At 41.3% G+C, this 25,168-nt stretch overlaps 1 protein-coding gene across 1 annotated transcript; it reads right to left on the bottom strand.

Annotated features, from left to right (window-relative positions):
- Window positions 1–281: 281 nt before the first annotated feature.
- Window positions 282–24,773, bottom strand: scaf8 (SR-related CTD-associated factor 8). The gene is made up of 20 exons (XM_062397558.1): window positions 24,619–24,773; window positions 23,641–23,724; window positions 10,164–10,208; window positions 9,715–9,876; window positions 9,229–9,385; window positions 9,007–9,134; window positions 8,661–8,837; window positions 8,497–8,576; window positions 8,252–8,363; window positions 7,342–7,473; window positions 7,095–7,207; window positions 6,281–6,474; window positions 6,093–6,193; window positions 5,665–5,778; window positions 5,318–5,474; window positions 4,838–4,968; window positions 4,270–4,411; window positions 4,140–4,187; window positions 3,788–4,009; window positions 282–3,634 (listed from the first exon to the last, which is right to left on the bottom strand). The coding sequence occupies exons 1-20, from the start codon at window positions 24,646–24,648 to the stop codon at window positions 1,674–1,676; spliced, it is 4,290 nt and encodes a 1,429-aa protein (XP_062253542.1). The 5' UTR covers window positions 24,649–24,773; the 3' UTR covers window positions 282–1,673.
- Between the last annotated feature and the right edge of the window lie 395 nt (window positions 24,774–25,168).

The following is a 25,168-nucleotide window of genomic DNA, read 5'->3' as shown; positions in this document are numbered from 1 at the left end:
TAGCTGGATGTCAATTTTAAGAAGCACCTAAAAGTCAGTCTACAGTCTAAATGTTTAGCTTCGCAGAGGAAGTTTTCTCCCTGTCCATTTGTCTGTTTTTGTTTACAAGAGAAGTTAGTTTTGCATTTGTATTGGACTAGATTCACATGTGTTTAGTTGAAGTACTAGTTATTGCAGTTGAATCCTGCTCGAGTTCGACGCTGCAGTGTTGACATCTTTGCCAAACTTCATCCGATCGGCCTGAATTGGTGATTCATGACAATAAGAGCGGTAAAGAAAAATATGATGCACCTTCAACTTTTATTCAACATCACAACTCCGGTAGACATTTGGTCTGAGAGAACAGCAGACTATGGGTTTTCTAGTAGTATGTCTCAACAGAAAAATAACTACAATTATGAAATGAACAAGAGACAAGAAGGTTAAAACATGGCTACAGGCCTGCATGCACAGGAACAATGGGAGTTTATATATATTGTCCTCCTCTAGGTGAGTGCTGTACAAACTGCCCAGCTACCATTCAAACGGTAGGACAGTCAATTCTGTGCAGAGAGCTATGTTCACAGAGCTGTCTGAAACTGAGTCGTACGCTGTCTGGGGTACGTCACACAGTAGTGTTGGGGTCGCATCATGAAACGACAAAATCCATTCAAAAAAAGGCACAATCCCATCCTCAACAGTCACCCAGCAAAAGCTTAGGAGGAAACATACAGGCTGATGTTATCCGAAAACTAAAAAACTACACGTCCCACGGTTGCTTCCAACAAAGTGCTCTGTGGATGGATGGTACAGCAGCAACTTGAGTTGCGAGAACGTCAAATCAACTGCAGTGACAGCACACAATGTGTACCACTCGGTCCTACTTTCCACTGGTCCTGGGTCAGAAAACAGTCCTAAAGCATGTGTTTTAGAACAGACAAAGCATGTTTATTTCAAACTAAAACAATATGCACCTGACATGAGAACATCCCTCTGTTCATTTTCTTTTTCTCCCCCCTGGCATATCATTTTCTGTTTTGTGTTTACGAGATAGTTAGAAACAAATGGCAGACATTTATTCTGGGGATACAACATTTTCTTGATTTCATATTAAAAATGTTAATATTTATTTCCCAATTAGGACCAGCTGTACTGGCCTCACTGCACGGAGGCTATTTGTTCTGCTTGGAAACAGAAAGCATTGAAGGACACCACAAAAGCATTCACTGAAAACTTTGCAGCATTTTTAAAATAAGAGGAGACAGAAACAGGGCCAGCAACTGCCACTTTCAAGTGTTGTGTTGAACTGTTTTCAATCCGTTGTTGAACAGCCAGGATGTCTTACTCTCTTCCATAGGAAGGTCAAAGCTTATTTTCCCCCATATACAATTAAAACATTTTGGCAGGCATTTTGATGAAATCCAGTAAAAATTTGATTAAATTGATTAAAATGTGGTGGGGTGGCATTACAACTAAAAAAAAAAAAAAAAACTGAAATAAAATACAAAGAAAATGTCTATCAATAAAACAGCTAACGAGCCTTCTATTTAAGTACACTGGTATTTGTGAGAGATAAAATCATTTGTTATCAGTCAGTATTCGTCATGTCCTGTGTGGTGGTGGTGGTTTGCTGACATGAGTACAGAGAAGAAGAGACAACTTTACAAAATGATCTTTTACCTACTGAGTGATGATTATGTCCCCTCAGTGTCTGTGACAGTGTCTACCACTGGCTGACTCGCAGCTTCCTCCATGGGCTCACTCTGTTCATTGTCTACGTCCTTAGGAGAGGCAAGCTGCTCCGCTTCACTTTCAGAGTGCACAGACTCAGAGGCGGGCTCTGAAGTGGGCTCAGGAGAACCCTCGGGTGTGGGGTCAGCCACATCCATATTGTCCATCACAGGTCCGTTGACCCACTGGGGTTGACTTGAGGAGGCACTGTCTTGTGACTCCTCCCCTTCCTCCTCCTCCTCCTCTTCCTCCTCAATATTATGTGGGCTTTCCTGCTCCTCCACAGAGTGGGTCGGCTCTTCGGGGGGGCTGACAGCTTGTGTGAAGGCCACAGGTGAGTACTGGGGTGATGCCTCACCCAAAGGTAGGGCTTGGTTTGGGCTCTCAATTCCTGGAGAAGCAGTGGTCTTGGAGGGGGACTGGGCTGTGGTGTGGGATGGTGATTCAGATTCGGATTCTGACAGTGGAGGGGTCTCGGACTGTGGTGGTGACTTGGCCTGAATGGGAGCGTCAGTCAAGGGGCTCTGACCTATATTATCATCAGGTGATGGTTCTGGGGATTGGGCTGAGGGTGGTGACTGCGGCTGAGGTGACTCAGACGAAGCTGGTGTTTCTGACTGGCCCTCGGGCGTGTCTGCCTGGCTCTGGGATGGAGGGGGAGTCTTGATCTGAACCTGAGGGAGCGGCTGGTTCAGACCCATGAGGGGGGGCTTGCCCTGAGCTTGAGGCAGGAGTGGAGACTGGAATCGTTGCTGAAGCTGGGGGTTTAACTTGAGTGGTGCCAGTAGTTTACCTTGGTTCAAGGTCAGGTTGGGATTAAGAGATGGAGTTGGAAGCAGAGGTGTAGGAAGAGGAAGGAGAGGTGTCCAGCCCCCACGTTCACGCTCACGTTGATTCTCACGGTCTTTCTCTTTGTCACGGTCCCGGTCTCTCTCCCTCTCCCTGTCCCTGTCCCTCTCCCTGTCCCTGTCCCTCTCCCTGTCCCTGTCCCTGTCCCTGTCGTGTTCTCTCTCTCGGCTGTGGCGGTAACCATTCATCTCTCTCCTGAAATCAAAATCTCTTTCGTCTCTGTCTCTTTGCCTGTCCCACTGGCGTCTTCGGTCGTCTAAGTCTTGGTGTGATTCGCCATCAAAAGGTGCTGTAGTGGTACCACTTCGGTTCCAGGCCTGTGGCCCACTAGTAGCACTAGCATTTGCAGGAGCCCCAGTCCCTCCTGCTGCCCCAGGACGGCTGTCAAAGCGGCTGGGGAAACTTTGTCCAGGTGTGGGGCGCTCCTCCTGGAAGCCTTTTGGACCGCCAGGAGCCTGTGGGGCTCCTCGCATCGCATCTCGTTCATCAAAGTCCCCTCGTGACTGGCTCCAGCGGTTATCAGGAGTGAAGCCTGCGAGAGCCTGCAGTCGTCCCAGGAGGCTGCTTCTGGCAGGCTGAGTCCCCGGGGTCTGGAGCAAAGGAGGTCTGCCTGCTGCTCCGCCTGCTGCTCCACCTCCAAGGGTCTCCCTATGGTCTGGTGGAGGGGTCCTTAGCAGGCCCGTGCTCTGCTTTTCCATAGGGGGGAAGCGATAGTCCTGGTCTTTGCCCTCATCAGCATTAGAGGAAGACTTTTCTTCTGTCTTGGATACATTTTCATTGGCAAGATTTTGGGCCCTGTTGAAGGGGTCCAGCTGAGAGAAAGGAGCCCTGGCACGAGCTTGAGCCTGGAGAGAACTTTCGAGGAGGCCCACGGCTTGCTGGGTGGGGCCGTGCTGCAGGAGGAGTGGGAAGCGGGCTGCCACCCCCGGCTGGAGGAGGTTAGGTCGCACATCTAGAGGCAACAGGCCGGGCATTCTCTGCCCTGTGAGACCAGACTGATGCAGTGGGTGTGTGAGGGAAGCTGAAGGGTGCATGCCAAGGAGACCCATCCCACTCCGGACTGCATTTTGCATGCCTGGGGACAAAACACAATGACAAAAATAAGTGTTAAAAGATAATTTACCTTTACATCTCCTAATAAAGACTCTAAGGTACTCTTCAAGATGTGATATACTGTCCACCAGAAGAAATGAATGTATCTTTCACTTAAAACACAGTAGTGCCTCACCTTGAAGTGTGAGCTCTGCAGAAGCATCTAGTCCCTCTGCAGAGTGAGCCGTTTTCTCATGGGTGACCTGAGTTTGGACTCCCATTGGATTGAACAAACCGGCTCCAGGGAGGGCTGAGGGCATGAAGCTGCCGGGAATGGAGCTGGTTGGAGGTATCATAGCGCCGAACAGAGATTCCTTGACAGCATCTTGGCCGGTGGCCACTGAAGGCTGCCCTAGAGCTGTAGGTGATTAAAGGACAAACATCAAATTGAATCAAAAAAATAATACATTCCAGGCAACTGATGTGAATGGACACTTTGCCAATTTTCAAAAACGATAAGCATGTATTAGTGCGTCATAAATACTTACAAGAATTAGCTGAGGCCATGCCTGCGGTCTGTGCTGCCTGCATAAAACCTGCACAACAGAACGGCGGGTGTAAGCTTGTAAATTTCTCTGGATTGAATCGTCATATGACGCATAAGGATGTGCTATTTACCTGGCGGAGGCTGTGCAGCATTGAAGCCAGCTCTTAAGAAGGGTGGTGGCGGCCCATAACCAGGAGGGGGTATACCCATGGGGACTGGGAAGCTGGGGGGTACCAAACCCACAGGACTGGGAACCGCCTGTGGAACTGGCAGCTGGATGACATGTGACAAAAAAGACACCTGTGAGTTAATAGTGTAATGGCTAGTTCATGTGAAATAGTAAAAGTAACTGGCAAAGATTCCATTAAGACACGTTGCAAGTAGAGCTGCAACAATTTATCGATAATAATAGATTATTAAAATAGTCATTGATTAGTCAGGTCTGTTACAATACAAAGCACAGACTGCGCCATCGTCTCCTAACCAATACATCCTGCTCTCTGAAGTAAACATTCTGGCAAAATGCCTTATGGACAATTTAATTTTCAACGCAATTTGATCGACATTCAAATGAAACACAAATGTAACTCCATTTAATATTATAATAATATTATAAGAAAGTTTGCATGAATCAATTCGGTGCGTTTGTCCCTGTACTCTTTACTTTTTTCCCAGATTAAGACGGACGCTCTTCAGTACCTGTACTGGCATCATGGTAACCTGCTGGTTGTATGCCTCAGCCTGAGAGTTCGATACAGCGGTCGTCTCAGCGCTCACTTGCTGACTCGTAACTTCCTTCACTGGCTCAGCACTCTTGGCTGATTCCCACTCTGCAGAAACAGCCAAATTATTTAAGATACATTTTTAGATGAGGGACTTTAACTCTAGCTTACACACTAAATCTTCATCTTCATCTTCTTATCGAGGTGGGGGGTTCCCAATAGAATTACTTAAAGGATTTTTGTGTATTACCATAACAAAAACAAATTGAGGGAAATGGGTAGAAAACAAATCCAGTTATGTGATCAAATGCCAACAACTGTGTACAAAACCTGCCTGTCCTATTTACATTTAAACAATCACCGCTACAGAGTCAACAGACGTAATGTTTGCGTATTTGTTCAAAGGAAGATGTTATAGTGTATTTCTTAGAAGATGTTATTGTGTGTTTCTTTTCACCATCATTGACGGTCTCCTGGTCAATGATTCCTCCTTCAGCAAAGTCGTCTAGATCATCCAGCTTCACCTTCTCCCAGGGTATGTAGGTGACACCCAGATCCACGTCCCAAAACTGCTTGTACTCCTGCTTTACCCCTTTGTTCAGAGCCCACGCAATCTGGATAAGACACACATGAAGGTCAGGAGACAGCATTTTTAATTTCTGGGAGCATATAAGAGTCCATGTGCCTGGAAAGCTTAAACCATCTCTAAGGATACAGCATTAAAAGGTCAACGGGAAATTACATTAGAGGAAACCACCAGGAGAAGGAGAATATAATAAATTAAATTCTAAAGGTAATGTGCACCTTGATGACCTTGGAGCCGATCTTAAAGGAGCCGGTGCTGAGCTTCTGGCGGGCGCGGAATGCGTCCTGTCTGTGGACCATACAGATGTAGGCACAGCCTCTGGGAGGGATCATCTGCAAAGTCACACAGATTTCATTAAATAGGAGAAGGGAACGTCCTGACCATGTAACAAGGAATGACTAGGACTGTGTGATTAATGAGAAATGTGTATATGAGAAAGGGAGTCGGATAGAGTATGAATAAAGTTGAAAGACATGAAAACTATGGAGGACAGAGGTAGAAAAGCAACAGCAGCTTAAGGTCACAATGTGGTGATGAAGGACTGTGGCTCGTTTACCATTTTTCATGGTAAGATTCTGGTGATAAAAAGACTGGCTGACATGCTGTAACTAAATTAGAGGCTCAGCAGCAGGAGAAGACTACTTACATTTATAGACTCAATCTGGCCAAATTCTTCAAACAGATTGGTGAGGTCTTGCTGAGTGGCCTTTTTGTCCACCTGGCCCACCCACAGAGTTGTGCTGCAAACTAGGCAAGAGCATAAAACAATATTACTCGTAATAAAACCCACTGGCAAGAGGCAAAAAACTTAAATCAACCAAGACTTCCATTTACCACTTAGTGTCTTGGATCTTATGGGAGGTAGTCCTTTCTTCTGCCGCTCCTTCTCTCGTTCCCGGGCACGTCGCTCGCCCGAGTAAGACCGTGATGACTTCCTCTTGCGATCTCTGGAGCGTGAGCGTGACCGCTTGCGGTGCTTACGTTTCCGTGAGCCAGAGCGGGACCTAGATCGCCTCCTCTTGGGAGACCTACAGAGGGGACACCAGCCTTTAGAGATACTTCCCAGACTGTGACTGTTTTGACATGATCATTGTAAAAACTAGAGATGAGCTATTTATGCGCATCGACAACCATTTTCCCAGCTCATGTTATTTAACATTTGTCCAGTTATAAAAATGCGACACTGTGAGCTACTGGCTAGAGTTTGTGATTAAAGGACTAAATTAAGCTCATACTACAAGCTTGCATGGGTATGATCCCTGCCCGAACTCACTTCTTCATTAGAAAATACAGTCAGGCACATTCTTTCAAGTTAACATTACACAGAACTTCACAAAATCCATCTTGGTGCCAACATCTGCTCCTGATAAAAAAATGATCAATAAAAACACTTATGTATCTATAGAGTGGAAAAACAGGTAAGTGAGAGTGTCTTCTGAGGTAAGACGCAAAAGAAGCCAAGTCTCGGGATCAACCCAGCTCTTAACAGTTATCATGTAACAATACTGACTCATCTGACCTTCAGGGCAACACAATCAGTTCTGTTCTATCAAGACTAAAGGATCTTGGCTTCTTTCTCCATTAATATTCAAGCCACATTGAGTAAATTCAACTACAAAATGAGATTTCGGAAATAAGTGGGCCTGACCTAGAGCGTGACCTTGAGCGTGTTCTGGAGCGTGTGACAGCTTTCTTCTCCTCCGCCTCAAAGCTCTCCTCCTCCATTCCATCTGGGCCCTCGTCCAGGTCCATGTCCATGTCCTTAAAAAGAAAAATAATATTTCAGGACATCTCTACACAACAATGCAAAGTAACACAGAAAACAGCAGTAATTATCAGATCAAGGCCAATAGTTAAATAAAGACTGCTTTGTGAGGTCCTCGTGCTACACTCACCTGCTGTTGGTTGTCCATGGAGTCGTCCATCTTGTTCTCGGAATCAGGAAGCTGTTGCTGGCTGATGCTTTGAGCAGTCGCAGCAGAGTTCTCCTGCCCAAATATTGAATCCTGCCCTTCTATGCTCATGGCCTAGAAGAAGAACAAGTGCAGGACATTAATAAGTATCTAAATGGGTGAGTCTCTGTACATTAACTAAAAAAAATTGGTTTGACAATGATGAGAACCCGATCCATTTTCTCAACTTAAGACTTTTGTGTGGAGCATCTGGGTCGAAGCCCTTAGGAGTCCTGAGCTATTTTTGAATACCTATGATTTCGTTTTTGTATACCAAATTAAAAATGTTTACCTTTTCAATCTTTGGTATCTTTTTTCTGCACAACATTGCTTAAATGTCCGGAAAATTTATTTTTCACTTTGAAACACTTTGGAACCCAAGACACAAAAGACCCATCACATGACTTAATCACGGTGGTGTTATTGTTGACTCTGGAGGGTTAGAATGAGAACTTGTATCTGCCATTGGAGTAGGTGTTAATAGATACTCAAACTGGGAAATCAGTCTTTCAAAATGTAAGCTTTTCATGTCAATATTATCACCAAGTCACCTTTAATGTCAAATACAGCATCATTTGTATTTGAGCATCCACAAACTAGAGGTGGAGACATTTCTCGATTCTTGCATTGCGGACGCGGACGTGGACAGAACAGAATCGTTTGTAAATTTATTTAGCAGTGTCCCGCCGCTGCATAATAACCATCCAAGTATTAATAGATCAAAATGAAAGGAAAAATATTGTAAGAAAATGTTTCGCCATATTGCCCAGGCCAACAACACAGAATGATGAACTTTGAGAAACTTGACAACCAAAAGCAGTAGGCCGGGTGAGTGTGTGTCTTTGAGATCTACCTTCTGCTGGTGCTCCATAAGCTGCTTTTGAAACTGCTCCAGGTTCTGTTGTTGCAGTTGCTCCGCCAACTGGTGGAAGAGGGAGCTGTTCATCGGCTCGGACACCATAGGTCTGGAAGTGTTCAGCAGCTCGATTAGATATTAAAACTTGGCAGATGTAGTTGAAATAGTGCAGGGGCATGAATCTGATGTTAGTTTTAATGATAGACAAAAAAAAAAGTAATGTTAAAACACCCTGAACTCACAGTTGAGATGATGAGGAGTCCTTTTTAGATTCCTCGCCACGTTCAGAATCATTCCCAAAGTCAAATGGACCCAAAAGTTTCTGCAGCGAAGACAAAACATAATTAAATGAGGCTTTAGATGTTGTTAGACATAATAAATCATTAGCGGTTTGCTCCAGCCTTACTTTATTAAAGGAGGAGACCCTCTGCTCCAGGGGGTTGAGGCTGTTGGCAGTAGCCGCCGCAGTGAGTTGTGCAGTCAGAGCTTGCAACTGCACCACTAGGCCGGCGTCCAAGGCCTGCAGCAGGGACGGCTGGGGTTTCTGTTGCTGCATCTGCAGACTCTGTACCAACTGCTGCAGCTACAAGTGATAAAACCAGAATGTTACAGTGTGAAATATTTTACCACTAACAAAGGCAACTCAGAAGCTAGAGGATGGAGTGTGAGACAAAGATCTTATTTAGCCTTAATTAAAACCCTTAACTTAAGTAGTTTAATTACAAAGACACTGAGTGGACATGCACACTAACCTGTTGTCCCTGGGGACTCTGTAGGATCTGTGCCACAGCAGCCACAGTGTCTGTGTTGTTAATCTGAGAGGCCCAGTCTGGCAGACCCTGGACTAAGTTGGCTGGGGTTGCTGGGGTAGCTGGGGTGCCTGGATGCACAGAGAAACAGACGTTGTATATAAAGCATGATGTCAAACGAATGACCTGACCACAGCATCCCAGGGCATGTGTGCTCTGACTGACCTGGTGTAGCGTTATTGACCGCGGAAGCGCTGCTTGACATGACAGGGGTGACACTTGGCGGCGCAATCCCTGCTGCCATGTCCAATAGAGGCTGGATGATGTCACTCTTGAAGACAGCATTCTTTTGCCAAAGGTTGAGCACTCGCACAATTTTACTCTGGGAAACAACAACACAAACGACAAATTAAAACAGTGAAATGTGAGATAAGTCGACAAGGTCAAAGACACCCTGAGGGAAGGACAAAGACAAACTTAAACACATTAGATAAATAAGTGACGTAAATGTGGTAAATACGCAACCACTGTAGTAAAAATGCAATTTAATGAATCCATAGCCAAACTCTGATCTACTCATCAAATCACCTGCTCCTGTACAAGGGATGCAGGCTATATATCTAATGTCTAATACTGACTCATTAAACAATGACAAGCCACAAAAATGAAAAGCCACAGAGAGGAACACAGAAGCAATTAAATCTGCCTGACCTTATCATCTGAAGGGCAGCGGTAGAGGTGCTGGAACGTAGGGATGATATTCTTGCTGAAGCGTGGGGCAAAAACATCCTTCTCCGTGCCAAACTGGTGTCGTGACTGCCTGACGATGGAGTCGATGACGTACAGCCCCGGAACCTTGTATTCTGGTTTGCACTGTGATACAGAAACAAACAGCCGGTATTAAAGTATTATAAAAAAGGTGAATCAATCTATGATTTTACTGTCAGGGACATGTAATGCAATACTAAATGTAGCTACTATTCCATTACACGCAACTCTGATTAGAAAATAATGACAATACAGAATCAAATTAAATATATTTGCATCATCATCACACCTATTCACATAATGTATGACCAAATGTCCTTAAAAATCATGTGCAAGAATATAGGGCACTTGGGTTTGTTGTTAGTTTTTTCAAGATTTTAAATATAACTCACCTTTTGTACGAACTTTTCTACACTCTGGACGACGTGTTTGTAGAACTGAAAGAGAAGCAGAGGAGACGTAAACATTTTTAAATTACTTGAATTGCCACATCTCTGGGAAAAAGCCAAATTTACCCCAATATTATAGGTGACGTTTAAAAAGCAGCAGCACAAAAGAAATGGGAGAGATGAACCATGTGCTGTGTTCTGAATTTCCTTCTTAACATCTCTTTTTTTGTTCGAACATTTCTCCACCAACTGTTCTCTACAACCCCTCAAAACACCCCCACCATGCCCTGACAGTGAAGACCCAGGGAGAAGTGATGAAACTTGAGTTGTCTGCTGGCTGCCAGGTTTATGAAACAATGTGCAAGAGAGTGAAAACAGCAGCAATATCGATTGATTCTCTCAAGAACGAAGGTTCCTCGTTAGACGACCGCAGAAAGGACGTGTCCGTTATTATGACAGTAGTTAAAGTTGGAGGTAAATTGTAGAAAAGGGTCGAGATTCCATACTAATCAGTGGTGAATTTTTTGAATTAACAATTTCACTAATATCTATGTAAGCAAAACAGGCAAACTAACAAATAAATGTTGTATTCTGACGCACTTCAGAAATTCAAGCTGTATGCTTTAAGAAAAACAGGGCGATAAAGGGATCTCCATTCAATAAAACGTCACTAAAGACCAGACCACCCGTCACAAACGATCACTTTCCATATGTTGTTCAGGATAGAGCCTAGCTAGAGTCCCCGGTCCATTTGGTCTGTTGCTGTAAAGGACTGTAACAAAATAAAAGGCAACCTGCCAGCAGAGGGGCGAGTAGCTATTACATGACAGCTGTCGTTTTGGGAAGTTCCAGTGCAACTGATGCAACTGGCACTAAGTATTTATTATTTATGACTGTTTGGGTAACTCATCTATAATACACCTACCAAAACAGTAGAAAAGTATAATAACCTACTTAAAATGTGGTATACTGTTGTGGGAAAAAAAAAAAAAAGAAAAAAAAAAGAGTAGTTTAAGTGGAATACTATTGAGCTGTTTTCAACGACCTGGAGGATGAAAACCTCCGATTTAATCTATAAACTTGTGCAGACTCAAGAGTGTACAGTTCTTTAAATGTATTTTAACCATTACCACAGTAAGAATGATTTGTTCGATTACTAAATATAAATTGCACTGCTGCCTCCATTTACTAACTACACACATTAAAAGGAAAACCAGCCAAAGACTATGAAAGACTTCACTTAATGTAAATTCCTACCATGTACAGTGGATACCAATAAATCCAGTCCAGCGATCTCCCCATCACTGGCTGTCTAAACAAGATCAACAGCACAACTACTTTTTGTAAGATTGATTGAAACCATTGCTCATCGATGGAGAGATGAGGCTTAAGTTTTCCACAGCACCAACTTGACTGCTGTTTAAAGTCTGTGCCCCTGCTATTTAATTCTATCTTTATGCAAATGACAAGTGACAACACTAACATTCATTTTGTGCACAGTCCATCAGAAGCGATGCTTAAACCACTGAGGATACACACATTATTTGACTTGCTGAAGCCATAAATCTGCCATGTTGGATCATAAACTATACATGATGATGAACCACAGTACTGAAATTCATGCCTCAGTGGGGGATTACAAATACATTACATTACATGTCATTTGGCTGACGCCTTTGTCCAAAGCGACTTACAATTATTACACTCAACATTTATGAGGGGCCATTTAGGGGTTCAGTATCTTGCCATGGACACTTCGTCATGCAGATGGGGAAGAGTGGGATTTGAACCGGCAACCTTCTTGTTGAAGAACCACCACTCTACCACCTAGGCCACACATTTGTCTCGCCCCGATCGAGACAAATGTCTCGACTCTGGCATTGAAAGCGAAAGGCTTAAACTATACTCTCTTAACATTACCGAGGAATAAAGTACTTTTCCTTAAAGACCACAATTGCTGCAGCAGATAAATCGGGATACAAGCAAATACAAAAATTTGTATCTTTAGTGCACACAGTTTAAACTGTCCGGTAAAGTGGGTCAACATTTATGAACATATTTTCAATTTCTTCCTTCATCCAGTAGATGGAGTCGAAGTACAAGCAACAGACTGGATATGGTTTATGATTCTTTATATCAGGTAGCAAATAGAGGAATATGGTCACTCCAGAGAAATAAATGGCAGGCACAGTAAAATGTTACTGGTATTTTGAGAATGTTTTTCCTTGTGTAAATATGCATACTCAAGGATAAACTTGGCAAATGCTTCAGGAAAACAAAACACTGGTGACTGATCCTGAATAAACCTCAAAATTAGTGAGAAATTTCAAGAGGTACAAATATTGGACTGTAGTTAATTAAACCATTAATAAAATTAAACATTAACTCTGTTTATAAAGAGAATCTAGCTATTTAGTTTGCTATTACCTCCCTCAGACTATTTTGTATTGTATAAGCTTTCAATTAAAAAACAAGATTCATTAGGACCCAACATATCCCCAAGTAAACTCAAAACATCAAAGAGAATCCTTTACTACAGAATAAACATGTTGTGAAGCTGCATAAAAACATTCCTGATTGTTTTCAAAGCTCTGCTCCAGAAATTACATGGTTACAGATGGACCAACAGACAGTGATCACAACCTACTGAGAATTACATGCCGGGGATAACACAACATAGGTAAAACGATAACATCTCACTTTTTATGCCATTTCACACTGTGTACAAAAAGCCATCCAGTGATTACAAATTTAAAATATGAAATGTGTTTGTGTCAAAACAATATAAGCCGGTTATCGTTGAAATGAGTAAGCAGCAGCACTCCTATAGCCTGAAATGCAGCCAGTCATATCAAAGATCTAAGGCTTGGAACACATACTTAATAGATGACCGATGTTTTCTTTATGTTGTACCAGTATGTACGAGTGGCCCCAGCAAGCCAATTACCACATCATATTCAAAACAAACAGTATTTGCACGAAGAAACTTCATGGCTTGATAACTGAGATTTCACAATGTTGTGACATGTGATCTTATTAAAAAGAGTACATCACTGGCTTAAGGTGATTTGAAAAGCCAACCCAGTCTAATCTGGGGATGAGGGACAGAGACTTAACCTAATACATCAGGCCAATTTTCTCTCGTTAAGTCCATTTCTGATTTAGACAACTGTATATGATAATATATAAATATTTTCCTTCTCTGAGACTGTGCGCGCTGCAGTTCAGTGTAGCACACACTTTTAAAAACACAACGGGAGACTGAACGATTTCAACTTTTTCATTGCCACCTCTGCCACAAGACTTTCACAAGGTCAGAAAAACAAGCAAGTACATGACACACAAGTGGAGAAATGCACAGTTGTCAACTGCCAACCTCCTACTTTATCTGTTGATGCCCAGAATATCTAAACTAGCAGACTGGACCTCACACAGCTAACAGAAATATCAAACATGGATTAATGATTAACGAGGGTTTAATGAGTTAAAACTAGCCATCTGATTGATATGGGTGCAATCATATTTATCATGTTGCTAATGGTCAGAATATTCTAAAACGTCATTGTGGGATTCTTTTTTTTTTGTTTCAAATTACTCAGGAGGTTGGTGTAGTGTTTAGCTGTTCGAGCACACTACCACAGAGAAGAAGTAGTGTCAAAAAGAAGGCCCTCTATTGAACTTGTACTTTAAGGTGTGTCTGTGTGTATATTGCTCTTAAAACCAATTTGTACAGTTTGAGCTTTGAAATCAATTAGCAGTCTCAATAGATTTAATAGCAATTAATGATAATTGATTTCTAAGTATGACAAAGATCACAACCCAGTTTAGATAAAACAGACACAAAGCAGTGTAACAAAAACACAAAACATACTTTTCTTTCCTGGGTAAGCTGCAGACTGTTTAAACCAAAGAAAAGCAAATTAAGCTGCTGTGTCTGTGTACTGTAATTATAGGCAGGGTGCATCCAACTGGCTGAAGGTGAGAATATATGTATATGTATATATATGTATGTATATATGTGGAGAAGCCAACATTGGATTATAGCTGGATGCTAAATTAGTAAATGCCTGTGAATCATCAAATATTTGAAACCGTTTTAGAAGAGAAAATGTAAACTACTATGATCTAGTTGGTTTTTTTGAACAAATATTAGGTAAATAAGCCATGAATAAAAAATTGAAACAGAGACACCAGGTTAAAACTAGGAAATTATTACATTTCATGGCGACATTAAGTGTATATACACACACCAAATCACAGAATGGATAAGAAAAGCAGTGAATTCTGTGGAAGAAACAAGGAGCTTTTTTTTTTTTAAAGACAAAAGCTTCACTAGCTTTATTTACCAAAAAAAAAAAAATTGTGTTAATATTTTTGGGGAATCTGCAGAACTTCCTCTCAGGGAACAGGGTCATACCAATATTTTTGTATTTGATGATAAATGTCTATTACGTGTTAATATAAATATGGTTATACCGCAAGAAAAGGAAACACCCACTTCTGTTGGTGTGAACTAGAAAATCTAACAAACCAAAAAAAAAAGCATAAATTCTACAGTATGTTTTGCAAAATAAGTAAAAAATGACTATAGTTTTTGTACTGTAGTTTTTGTAACCATCTCATAGAATTTGAATTTTTTCCCTAAACTGTTGTCTCTTTTGGTTCAAGCAGAAATAGAATGGGTACAATTGAAAGCATGATATACCAGAGTACCTTAGCAGGTAGGCTCACAAAGCCTGTTACATTGTTTACCTCATGTGAAGACGCTGTCTCCTCTCAGGAGTAAATGTTTGAAAATGGTGGACACACTTAGCACCACTAAGACACAACATAGACACCAGTCGCGTGACAACAATTTACATCTAAGCCATCAGAGACCGTGAGCTGCAAACTAGGTGAAGCTGATTTCAAATGGAACAGCAGCACTTCACAGTACGAACCTGAAGAGAAATATTTGTCTCTCGGTTTACTTGAGGATCGTAAACAACAAGGTTCATACTGCAGTGATAATGGCAATGAAGGCTTTAATGTAAAGTGTTCACACGCTTTTGAGGACTTGTGCAGTATAACAGACCTGACTAATTGATTTAAAATATTTTGAAACTTATTCAGTAATCAATTAAATTGAAAAGTTGTCGCAGCCCTAGTCTTGAGGTGTAAACATAACATGTTCACACACTTTTAAAGACTGTCACATCCGACTAAATGAGAGAGAGGAGATAATCAAGAGACCTATAGGCTGAATGAAGAGAGGGAGCGACGAAAAAAGACACAAGGCAGTGTAACAAAAACACAAAACATACTTTTCTGATTTTTTCACAGCGGTTATGTTCTGAGGCACAAAAACAATCTGGAAGATGTTGCAATACTACGTTTTGTGTGAATACAGACATGAATTCAGCTCAGTGCAGATTCTCTACTGAGAGAGAGTGTTTGAGAGACAGATACAGACATTCCTTTTAACTGTTCTTAACCAAGTTTGCCGATCCAAAATTTACTTTGCAATATTTACGAATTCCTTTTGACTTTTACTGATATATATATATATATATACAACTTATTTTTCGATTTAATTACTCAACTTTTAAACATCTGTAATTACATAGTAAAATTCAAACTACTTTTGTTATTCGTGTGTGATTGCACACATTATAGATATATTATATCTTTAATTGGATTTCACAAAACATTTAAGGAGCTTCAATTTATGATGCCTTAAATTAAGTTTGAACTTCTGCGACTGGTGTAATCGTGAACTTGAATAGTCAGAATTAAATTGTAGATATCTGAATCTGGAATTATATGTTAGCTGCAGATGTCTGTAATACATAATTGTACAAGAAGGTGAAGTTGCTTTTCGAGTAAACTGCTGGAAAACGGATAAAGAAAAACAATATCCCACTAAAGCTGTTTTCAGACATGATCTCCAGGTAAACTCCACAGAATTGGCTACGGAGTTTACCCAAAGTCTGCTTTTCACAAACGCACAACACTGTCGGAGGTTCTCTGCACCGACAAGTTCACAACAGCAACAAATCCTCTGCATTATTCAGACTAGAAGTGGAGCAGCCAGGTGCAGCAAACAGAGGCAGGAAGTGACATTAACTCCACTACATAGATCATGTGATTTTGTTTACAGAACCCTGACACAATTGTCAACTCCTTTCACCATAAACTCTCTTGACATCTTCTACATTTCTGGAGACGCTTTGTAACCTGGAGATAGTGAAAGATTTGTTTTCCCTTCGTACTTTTATTTTTGCGTCTGTCGCGTGTTAGAAGCTTCATCAACTTGGTGAATCCAGCGAGGATCCTCTGCTGTGTTCACACATAAACCTCTCCCGAATTTCTACGGACTTTATACTAGGAGGTCAGGTGGATAAAGTCCTCAGTAAGGCAGGAGCTTTTCACTCTGACGTTTGCTTTCAGTGCATGTCTGAATGCAGGTTAAGATTCCCTTAAGGAGCCCCTCCAACGACTAGGTCCTTTCCAATTTAACCATTATTTTAATTATTGGTAGTCAAGTTGTTAAAACATTTTGAAATACGTTTACCTTTCCCAATGTTTAAATAATTGTTAAATTATTAAAAAAGAAACTCTTTCATCAATTCAATCACTTCATTTAAATTGCAGTATTATTATGCATCCACATAAAGCTGTTAATATCATAGTCCTTCATCTGATAAAATACTAGTGCACTTCTCCTTCTGGTTGGGGATCTAGGTCTAGGCCAGCCATTCAAACTCTCTAATATTGTTGAGAACAAAACAAGCAACAGACCTATGTTGCGAACTGCAGATCAGCAATTGAGATTAATATTTTGACTATGCAGTACATTTTCAACATGTCTTAATCGGAGAATGGCTTATTTGGAAGAAGGCAACATTCACAGAAAGTGGTTTACTCTTAAAAGATGACTAATATGCTCAAAGATTCCGCAACTGTATTTTATAAAGAACACCATAAATATGATATCCATACTGAATATGTTGTATTAAATCCTAAATTTGTCAAGTTAATATCTGAATCAGTTTGAACGTAAACTCACTGACTTCAGTCGTGCCCATGATTTGCCTGCTATAAAGTGGAAATGTCCGTTAGTAAAAGTTTTAGAAATGATTGGGTCTGGCCTCACTAACAGGAGAGTCTGTTCGTCTTAAAAGACAATAACTGTCAAATCAGCTAAAATAAGTGGGATAGTGTGTGGAGGGACGTCCTTTGACTTCCTAACATGGACTGATGTTTACTGTGAGCTGTCATCAGTGAGACGACTTGCCTGTTTACCCACGGAGGGAACCAAGAATTCCTTATCAATCATCACTAATTGCTCTTTGAATATATAATCCTTATGAGTCGCAAGCCTTTACATTTTTTGCCATCAAATTGCATAACACAGATGAGGGAGATAGACCACATCACTTCTGTTAGCTCAATTGATAACACTACTGTAGAATTTTGCAGGCCCATCAGAATGTCCTTCATGAATCAGAGATCAAAAAAAGCAGCTGTAAATAAAACAAATGTTAATATGATGTCAGGCTTTACTGCTTTTTACTCATTCTACTATATATAGAGCTAACATTCTACAGACTAGTCACAGACATCACATGTAGACTAGCGAATGACTGTTACCAAATTGATCACACATCACAACAAAGGAAAGCTTTGTTCCGCAATCTCATAAAATAAACTTGAGGAAAAAAGAGGAGATAAAGGTCTAATACAATCCTTGCTCTTTCTTCAGTTGAGCTCTGTTAAGTCTCTGAATAGCTTTGTTTATTCTAAATTGTGCTAAGTTCCCTGTCCAGAGTAGGGGTGTGCGATACGACGATATCTGATTTTGTAAGAATAAACTGTCTCTATGATCTGCAGTTACAGAGAGATCTTTCGAACACCTCTGAAATCATCCTAATCCGCACGTATGCTTGATTCATACCCATCAACCACCCAAAGGAATTTTCTTCTCCAATTTAGAGACTCACACCCGGATGAAAAATACACTCCACCTCTACTGCTTATAATATGGTAACCTATTACAATCGGGCCACACTGACTGCGTGCCTGCACTGGAGCTGCTTCATGAGATTTCTGGTCTATGATAACAGTATTTCTTCCAATGAAACCACAGCCACTTAAGCAAATAAAAGCCCAGGACACTGCAATTCTTTCAACTCACTAAAAAAAGACCTAGGTGAAATATAGCACACATAATATATAAAAGGGAACGGGCATCCATACACATCTGTGTATGGATGCTGCAAGTTTGCTCTATATCCAAATAAAATATGAACACAATGTAGATTTACTAAATAGACACAGATATCCTGCAAATATCAGCTTGTATTGAAGAAAACGATCACTTGTCCCACCTCCACTGCATAATGATAACAATAGTCGGGAGGCAACTACAACACACCGAACCAAACAATACAAATACAAACAAAATGATTCCCCAAAACCCCAGGTTCATATAATGTCCTCAGTTCAATAACTTATATTGACTGTTTAACATTTTCCCATAATGTAAAAGTCCAGAAACAAAAGTTGTATGCAGGCCTGCGTGTGGAAACACCGCAGACAGAAAGAAACAAGAATATTCTACACAATCTCACCACCACCAAGAATAGTCCTGGTCTGAACAACTTTCCTGTATCAGAGTGCCCCCTGCCCCCCCCCCGTCATCACCCCTGCCTTCAAGTGCATTTCTTGATTCTGCCCTTTTCTACTGACTCACACTCGAAGCTGATCTTCATAGTAACCTTGTGAATTCATATTTATGTTTTCCTTGATAAGCAGGGCCTAAATTCATCTGAAATGGACCATTTATAACCTGTAATCGACCTTAATTCGCTCATGTTGGTTAATATTTTCCCTGATGCGTGCATTTATCAATTGTCGGGTTTCCGCTACGTTCCCTGCCGCATGTTCTCCCTCCTCACTCCCCCGCCGACCTGCATTCACTTTACACTTCAACAATAAACACCAATACATACAGTTCTTACTTTGTGTTTGTTTGATTTGCTCAGGGGTTTATGAGACACGTATTTTATCAAATTGTGAAAAAAGAACGGCTGAACATTTTGTGCGCACGTAGACCAAATGCCAAACACAACACAAGAGTTTACGAGATGCACACAGCCAGAAGGACCAGGATACATGATCGACATCAGCGATTAATAACTCCATAAATGTGATGGTCGGTTTGTGTGAAGAGCGACAGAGAGGAGCAGACACTCACACATGCAGACGGTAGAGAAGTTCTTTCGTCCAGGGACATAAATATGAATTCAGGAGTTTGTTATAAAGATCAGTACTACGTGTGAGTGTATAGAATAGAGCAGAGTCACTTGTTGACTGGTGCGGAGTAACGCGTCTCATGCGGGGGGTCAGATCATGATCGCGAGGAGGCGTAATCGAGCTAAAAGTATAAAATAATCATGAAATAGATTTCACGTCATATTGCCCAGCTCTAAAGACACACAAAGCAAACTTCAAGTACTGGACGGTTCCTAATACATTTTTAGTGTTTGTTGTTTTTTGTTTAGTGCAAAGTGAGCACAGGCCAGCAAAGGAGTGGGGAGGGAGGACACTCCAACAGGACACTCGCTGGCATCAGCTGAATAGATAATGGTACAGAGCTTCCTGAGAGGTAATGTGTGGAAGCATCTTGGATTCAACCCCACTCATATAAAACGTGTCCTTTAGCTGCCTTCAAAAGCGACATTTGATATTGAAATCCATACCTGCATCTTAAATACCAAAACTGAGATCACAGACTTAAATCCTCCAGGTCTTTTTACGCTACACTGCATGTACCAGCAACCAAACACAGCGCATGTGCAGAAGACATGAATCACTGCTCTTCTGTCAAAACAAACATTCAGGGTTTCCCAGAGGGATGTACGAGATTACCATCTTAATGTGATACTGAAAGTTGTTTACTCTTAAAACATGAGTAATACTCAAAAGATTCTGCAACTGCATTTTATAAAGAACACCATAAAAATAATATCCATCTTAGACATGTCAAGCCTAACCTGAAAAGCAACTGTAATGTGTGTGTGCATTTGCGTGAGAACATAGGATGCCTGTTGAGTTGACAACGAATTATTGAAATGTGTATTTGGTATCGAAGCAGCACAAGAATATCGCTATTCATTACCAAGGTCAAGATTTTATAAACCAATTTAAACTTGTCCATTTTCCAAGTGATCAAGCTCCGTCAGTACAAAACAAATTCATATTCAGAAACATGTTCTGACAATTCAAGACGAAGATGAACAGGGCTGCACCCTCAACCTAAAACACGAGCAAAGCCACAAAACCTACATTGACCACCCCATGGCAACCAGAGAGAGAGTCCACAGTGGCAGCAGAACAAGCTGTGCTTCTCTCAGAGTGTGTTGGAGCAAATGAAGCTTAAATAATTTTGGTCTTTTTCCATCTTCCTTGTGAAACAACCCATACTCCTACCTAAGCTGGTTAGGGATTCTCTTATCTCTCTGTAACTCTCTCCACCCCATCCTCCTGCTTCACTTTCAGTGCTTTGGGGGAGCTGGGAGAGCTGCTGAGGGAAGGGGAAACAGGTGTTATTCTCAGTTGGCATAAGGCACAGCAACACCAAAAGCACAGTAGTTCCTATAGAAACAAGAGTACAAACAAGACACGGTAACACATTTTCAATAAGGGCTGGTGTCCTCGATGTATGTGTACAAGCCTTTTAATCTTGAATGAATTCTCATGGAATATAAACATTCATAGTAGATCAAAATATAATTGGTTAAAATATCTCCACTCTTTGCCTCAATCATCGCAGAGAAAATGCACCTGGTAATTTTGGGATTAATGAAACAAAAGCAAAGATGTACAAATAGAGACTAGGCCAGTGATTGCTGATCAGCATTTTTCTCTGAGGACTTCAAATAGGAGCGCAGTGAAGGAAACCAGCCACTAGTTTGATACACTGGAGACACATTCACACAACAGGTCTTTCTGGCAAAATAGACATGAAATTAATCTCTTAAAATGAGATCTCTGAAACTATGTAAAATTGAGCCAGATTTAACTATTACTTTTTTATATTGCAGCTCAGGATAACATTAAAAGCCGAGAACAATGCAGGTCTTCTGAGATATTGAATTGACTTGAAATTGCCATGTGCTAGAAAATACTGCATACATAACTATCATGGTTAACAGTATTATCTAGATTTTGATAAAATACAAGGTAAATGCTCAAATTACTGATGCACAAACTATAGAATTTAAATTTATTAAATAAAGACTTTTACATTTGATCAATAAAAAAAATACGAAAGTATTTTATCGAGTGTTAAGTGCAGACGTTGACCGTATTTTCTCGGGAGGAGGTGCATGTGTTGACGCAAAAGTCCAAGTGAGAGGAACAAACAAAAAGAAAACATTTCCGAGTGAAAACGTGGAGGAAGACTTCGAGGGAGTTTGAGGCGAGTTTGTGGCGATAAGAGCCGACACCATTGGTTCTCAAAAAATCACATGATCTACGCAACGAAAGTTAAGTCACTTCCTGCCTCTGCACCACCTCTCGCTTCGGTAATGAGGAATTGATGATTTTATGAACGCATCTGAGAAGAGCAAACTGCAGGTAAATCCAAACTATACACGCAGGCTATATCTGTAAACGTCTCAACAGCTTTCCTGATGCTGGACAGTATCAACCAGATACTGTCCACAACAGTGTTTCCTCTAGGATTTTCTAGCAGCTTTTGAAATTGTAGACAGTCTACCAGGTCACTAAAGAAACCTTTACGTCAAACTTTAAAAGATTTTCACAGTTTCATGTCACAGAGGTTTTACAAAAAGTATAAAATACAGGAAACTAGACAAAGGATTTACAATTTGATTTGTATTTTGAAGATCTTTGAAACCTTTTCCAATACCCAGACTATGGATGCAATTAACAATTAAGTAATTTGACAGATCAATACTATCATTTAAACTTTATTTCTATCTTCTCAGGGCTGGCGCTATCTCTGCTACTCCTGGACATCAGTGCCATCTGAGCATATAATGTGGGTCGCACAGTTAATAGACCGTGCACCAGTCTAACGTCATCACTTGGGGGTTGAACACTATGATTTCCAAGGTTAAAGTGCAACATTGAGCTCTGATGCATAACACACTGCCAGTCCAGAATGGTCAGAACTACATGGGTGTTTTGATGGAGGCGGCGGGACGGATCTCGTTGCTGCTTGTGACAGCCGGTCAGTGGGTTTGTGGGAGCGTGAGCTAGTGACAGCGGGCAAAGAGCACTGCACATAGCTCTACAATGAAACAACAGAACTGAGCTCCAAGTTAAGATGTTTTAAGCCACAACGAGTAGAGTAAAATAACTTTTGGATCATCATGAAACTGTGCAGGGTGCTATTAATGGGGAACACTACTGTGCAGCCCTATTGGTATAATTAATTCTGTTTTACTTATTTCACAGATGCACTGCAGGAGTCTGATGTGTGAATCCTGAGGTTTTATTGTTTATGTTGATCTTTGCAAAAGTTAATAGTAACCCATTGTGAGTTTAAAAAATATTGGTAACATTTTATGTTGCTGATCGGTTCAAGGTTAACGAGCATCCGTTATTGATGGGAAAAATCTAAAATACACACTAAAGCACAACTTTCATTCATAAACCGATGATTGTGGGTCGACTGTATTAGTACAAATGCAGTCACTGCTTATGACTGCTGTGAGACAAGACTATCAGTCTACACAGGATGTATTTCAGTTGAAGTTTTCAGTCTACTGTATCAGAGCCATGACTTATCCGGGCAATTGAAAATAATGAATCCATAATTTCCTTTATCACAAACATCTGAACTTTTCCACAAATAGTCACTGAGGTACTGATTAAACTGCAGTTGAAGGATTTAGATCGATTGTACAAAATGGTACTTATCTGCCTTTTTTTCAGAAATGAAATAAAATTATTTATAAATAGAAATGGTACATAAGGAATCACTTGGGATCTTAAAAAAGTCCTATACGATACAGGTTGTGAAGATGAGCTTATCTGAGCTGATGTGGCTCAGTGATGGACCCACTCACCGGCTAATGTGGGCAATACAGCCACTGGTACCATGATTTGAGTGTTGTGTAACTGACATCAGCCCACATTAGTGATTCACTTATTTCAGTTTGAATTTAGACTGTTATTAGCCACACATTCACCATTTCAATGACAACTTATCCACTACTAGTATTATTATTTTTACTCAAATTAACATAAGAAACTCTTCACTAAATATCTGTGCTGGGAAATAAGTCAATACTCCACATCTGGCCTTCAGTTTCCTAACATAGCGCAATTTCTTTAAAAACAAACCATGGACAGACCTACGACCCTCCATCTCTCTATTTTTGATTTATTTTTTAGAAGAGTTCCCTTTCATGACCAGGTCTTTATTGCCTGCTACCTGCCTCATCCTATAAAACTACATACTTACTTTTATAGCTTTGATTCCCGACTTGGTGATCTGAGTCATCTTGGCCTTGGAGATGGGCGGCTTGTACTCGTTGAGCGAGTACAGCTGAAAAGATGGAGACAAGAGAGGACATCTTTGGTCAGACAATGAAACTACTAAAGGTTTAACATGGACGTTCATTCGGGGAACAAGTGAGATGCTGTGGTCCAAAGCAGCCTCCATTATTGTCTCAGATCATCAGGATGAGATGATGTAGTGGGTATGTGTCTACCTTAGATTAACTGATTTCTTAAAACAAAAATAACTGATTTATTCAGTGCTTTCTATGGTGGAAGGAAATCTGAATTAGTCCCGTGTTGTCTGTGAGAGGCTGTGGAGTCCAGCACTGACACGGACTTCACCATCATTTAGACAGACTTTAATGTCACTGCAGACAAATGATGGTTGCGCTACTAGCTGTGATAGCTAGCGGCTAACCTAGCAGCCAGGACATGCTAGGTTAGCACAATATATTTCCATACTGTACATCAGATATGTAACATTAATTCAATCATTGTGACGAATACATGTTTGGGGAAATGGCAGCTAGTAGGGCATTTCCCCCTCCGCTTCCACATTGGCCAGCTAACTCGTCAAGTTAGCACGCAGCAACTAAGGCGGTTTTGCTAACTTGTAGCTATCTTGCTAATTACAGTTAGCCTAGCGCCACACTGTTGAAAGTAGTCGCTCGTGAACTAACAAGCTAGCATGGTGTGTGTGTGGGGGGGTGGCTATAAAACGGGGTTTATTCACAGCGAACCCGAACCAGACACCGATTCATTTGATCGTTAAGGCCGTGTTGTTGTGCACAGATGGCGGCCTTGTCCGAAACTCCCCCACAACCACCACCACCCCCCTCTCCTCTCCCCTTTTTGGATGCTAACATTAGCCGGCGAGCTACAATGAGAGGTAAAATTAAACATCCACAGTTCCGGCCATGTGCAATCATTTCACACCCACCTCATTGTTGAAGGATTTGACGGCATCCATGGTGATGCCGTGTGGCTCGCAGCAAGCTGGGAGTATTTACACAGATCTCCTCAGTAACCGGGTAGAGACGTGCATGCTCGACGTCTGCGGAGATGGAGGAGACTGCCAATATGGCGCAGGAGCCCCAGTGGGAAATCCGCAGAGGGAGCGGCGACACCTAGGGTCAGGCTGGGGACATTACAAGTCGTAACAAAATAAATATGTCTAAAGCAAGTGTCAGGATACCTAAAATTCCCATAAAGATGAGGAAAACTTTTACTTTGCAATTTTATTTCAAAAGGCAAAAGGAGAAATGACACTGACATTGGACACTTAATTCTTAATCGAAGTGCCTTAGGCGGCGATTACAGCCTCTGATCTTCTGTGATGAGTTTTTTTCTGCCGGTCTCCTCCAGCTCTGTCAGGTTGGTGGTGGACACTCATGTCTCTCCCAAGTCAGAACAGACCAACAAACCCAGCAGCTGCTGCCACCATGCTTCACAGATGGGATGGTGCTGTGCAGGTGGCGAGCGGTGTCTGG

The sequence above is a fragment of the Platichthys flesus genome, chromosome 10, assembly GCF_949316205.1.
Source record: "Platichthys flesus chromosome 10, fPlaFle2.1, whole genome shotgun sequence".
NCBI lineage: Eukaryota > Metazoa > Chordata > Actinopteri > Pleuronectiformes > Pleuronectidae > Platichthys > Platichthys flesus.
Note: the sequence above shows the minus strand (reverse complement) of the source record. Positions and strands in the feature narration are given on the sequence as shown.

Excerpts from the sequence above, each read along its gene's own strand:
- scaf8 (XM_062397558.1), bottom strand. The coding sequence starts at position 24,648 with ATGGATGCCGTCAAATCCTTCAACAATGAG. Across the intron at positions 9,386-9,714 it reads GCTGCCCTTCAGATGATAAG|AGTAAAATTGTGCGAGTGCT; the intron begins GTCAGGCAGATT and ends GTTGTTTCCCAG. Across the intron at positions 5,475-5,664 it reads TCGGCTCCAAGGTCATCAAG|ATTGCGTGGGCTCTGAACAA; the intron begins GTGCACATTACC and ends TGTCTTATCCAG.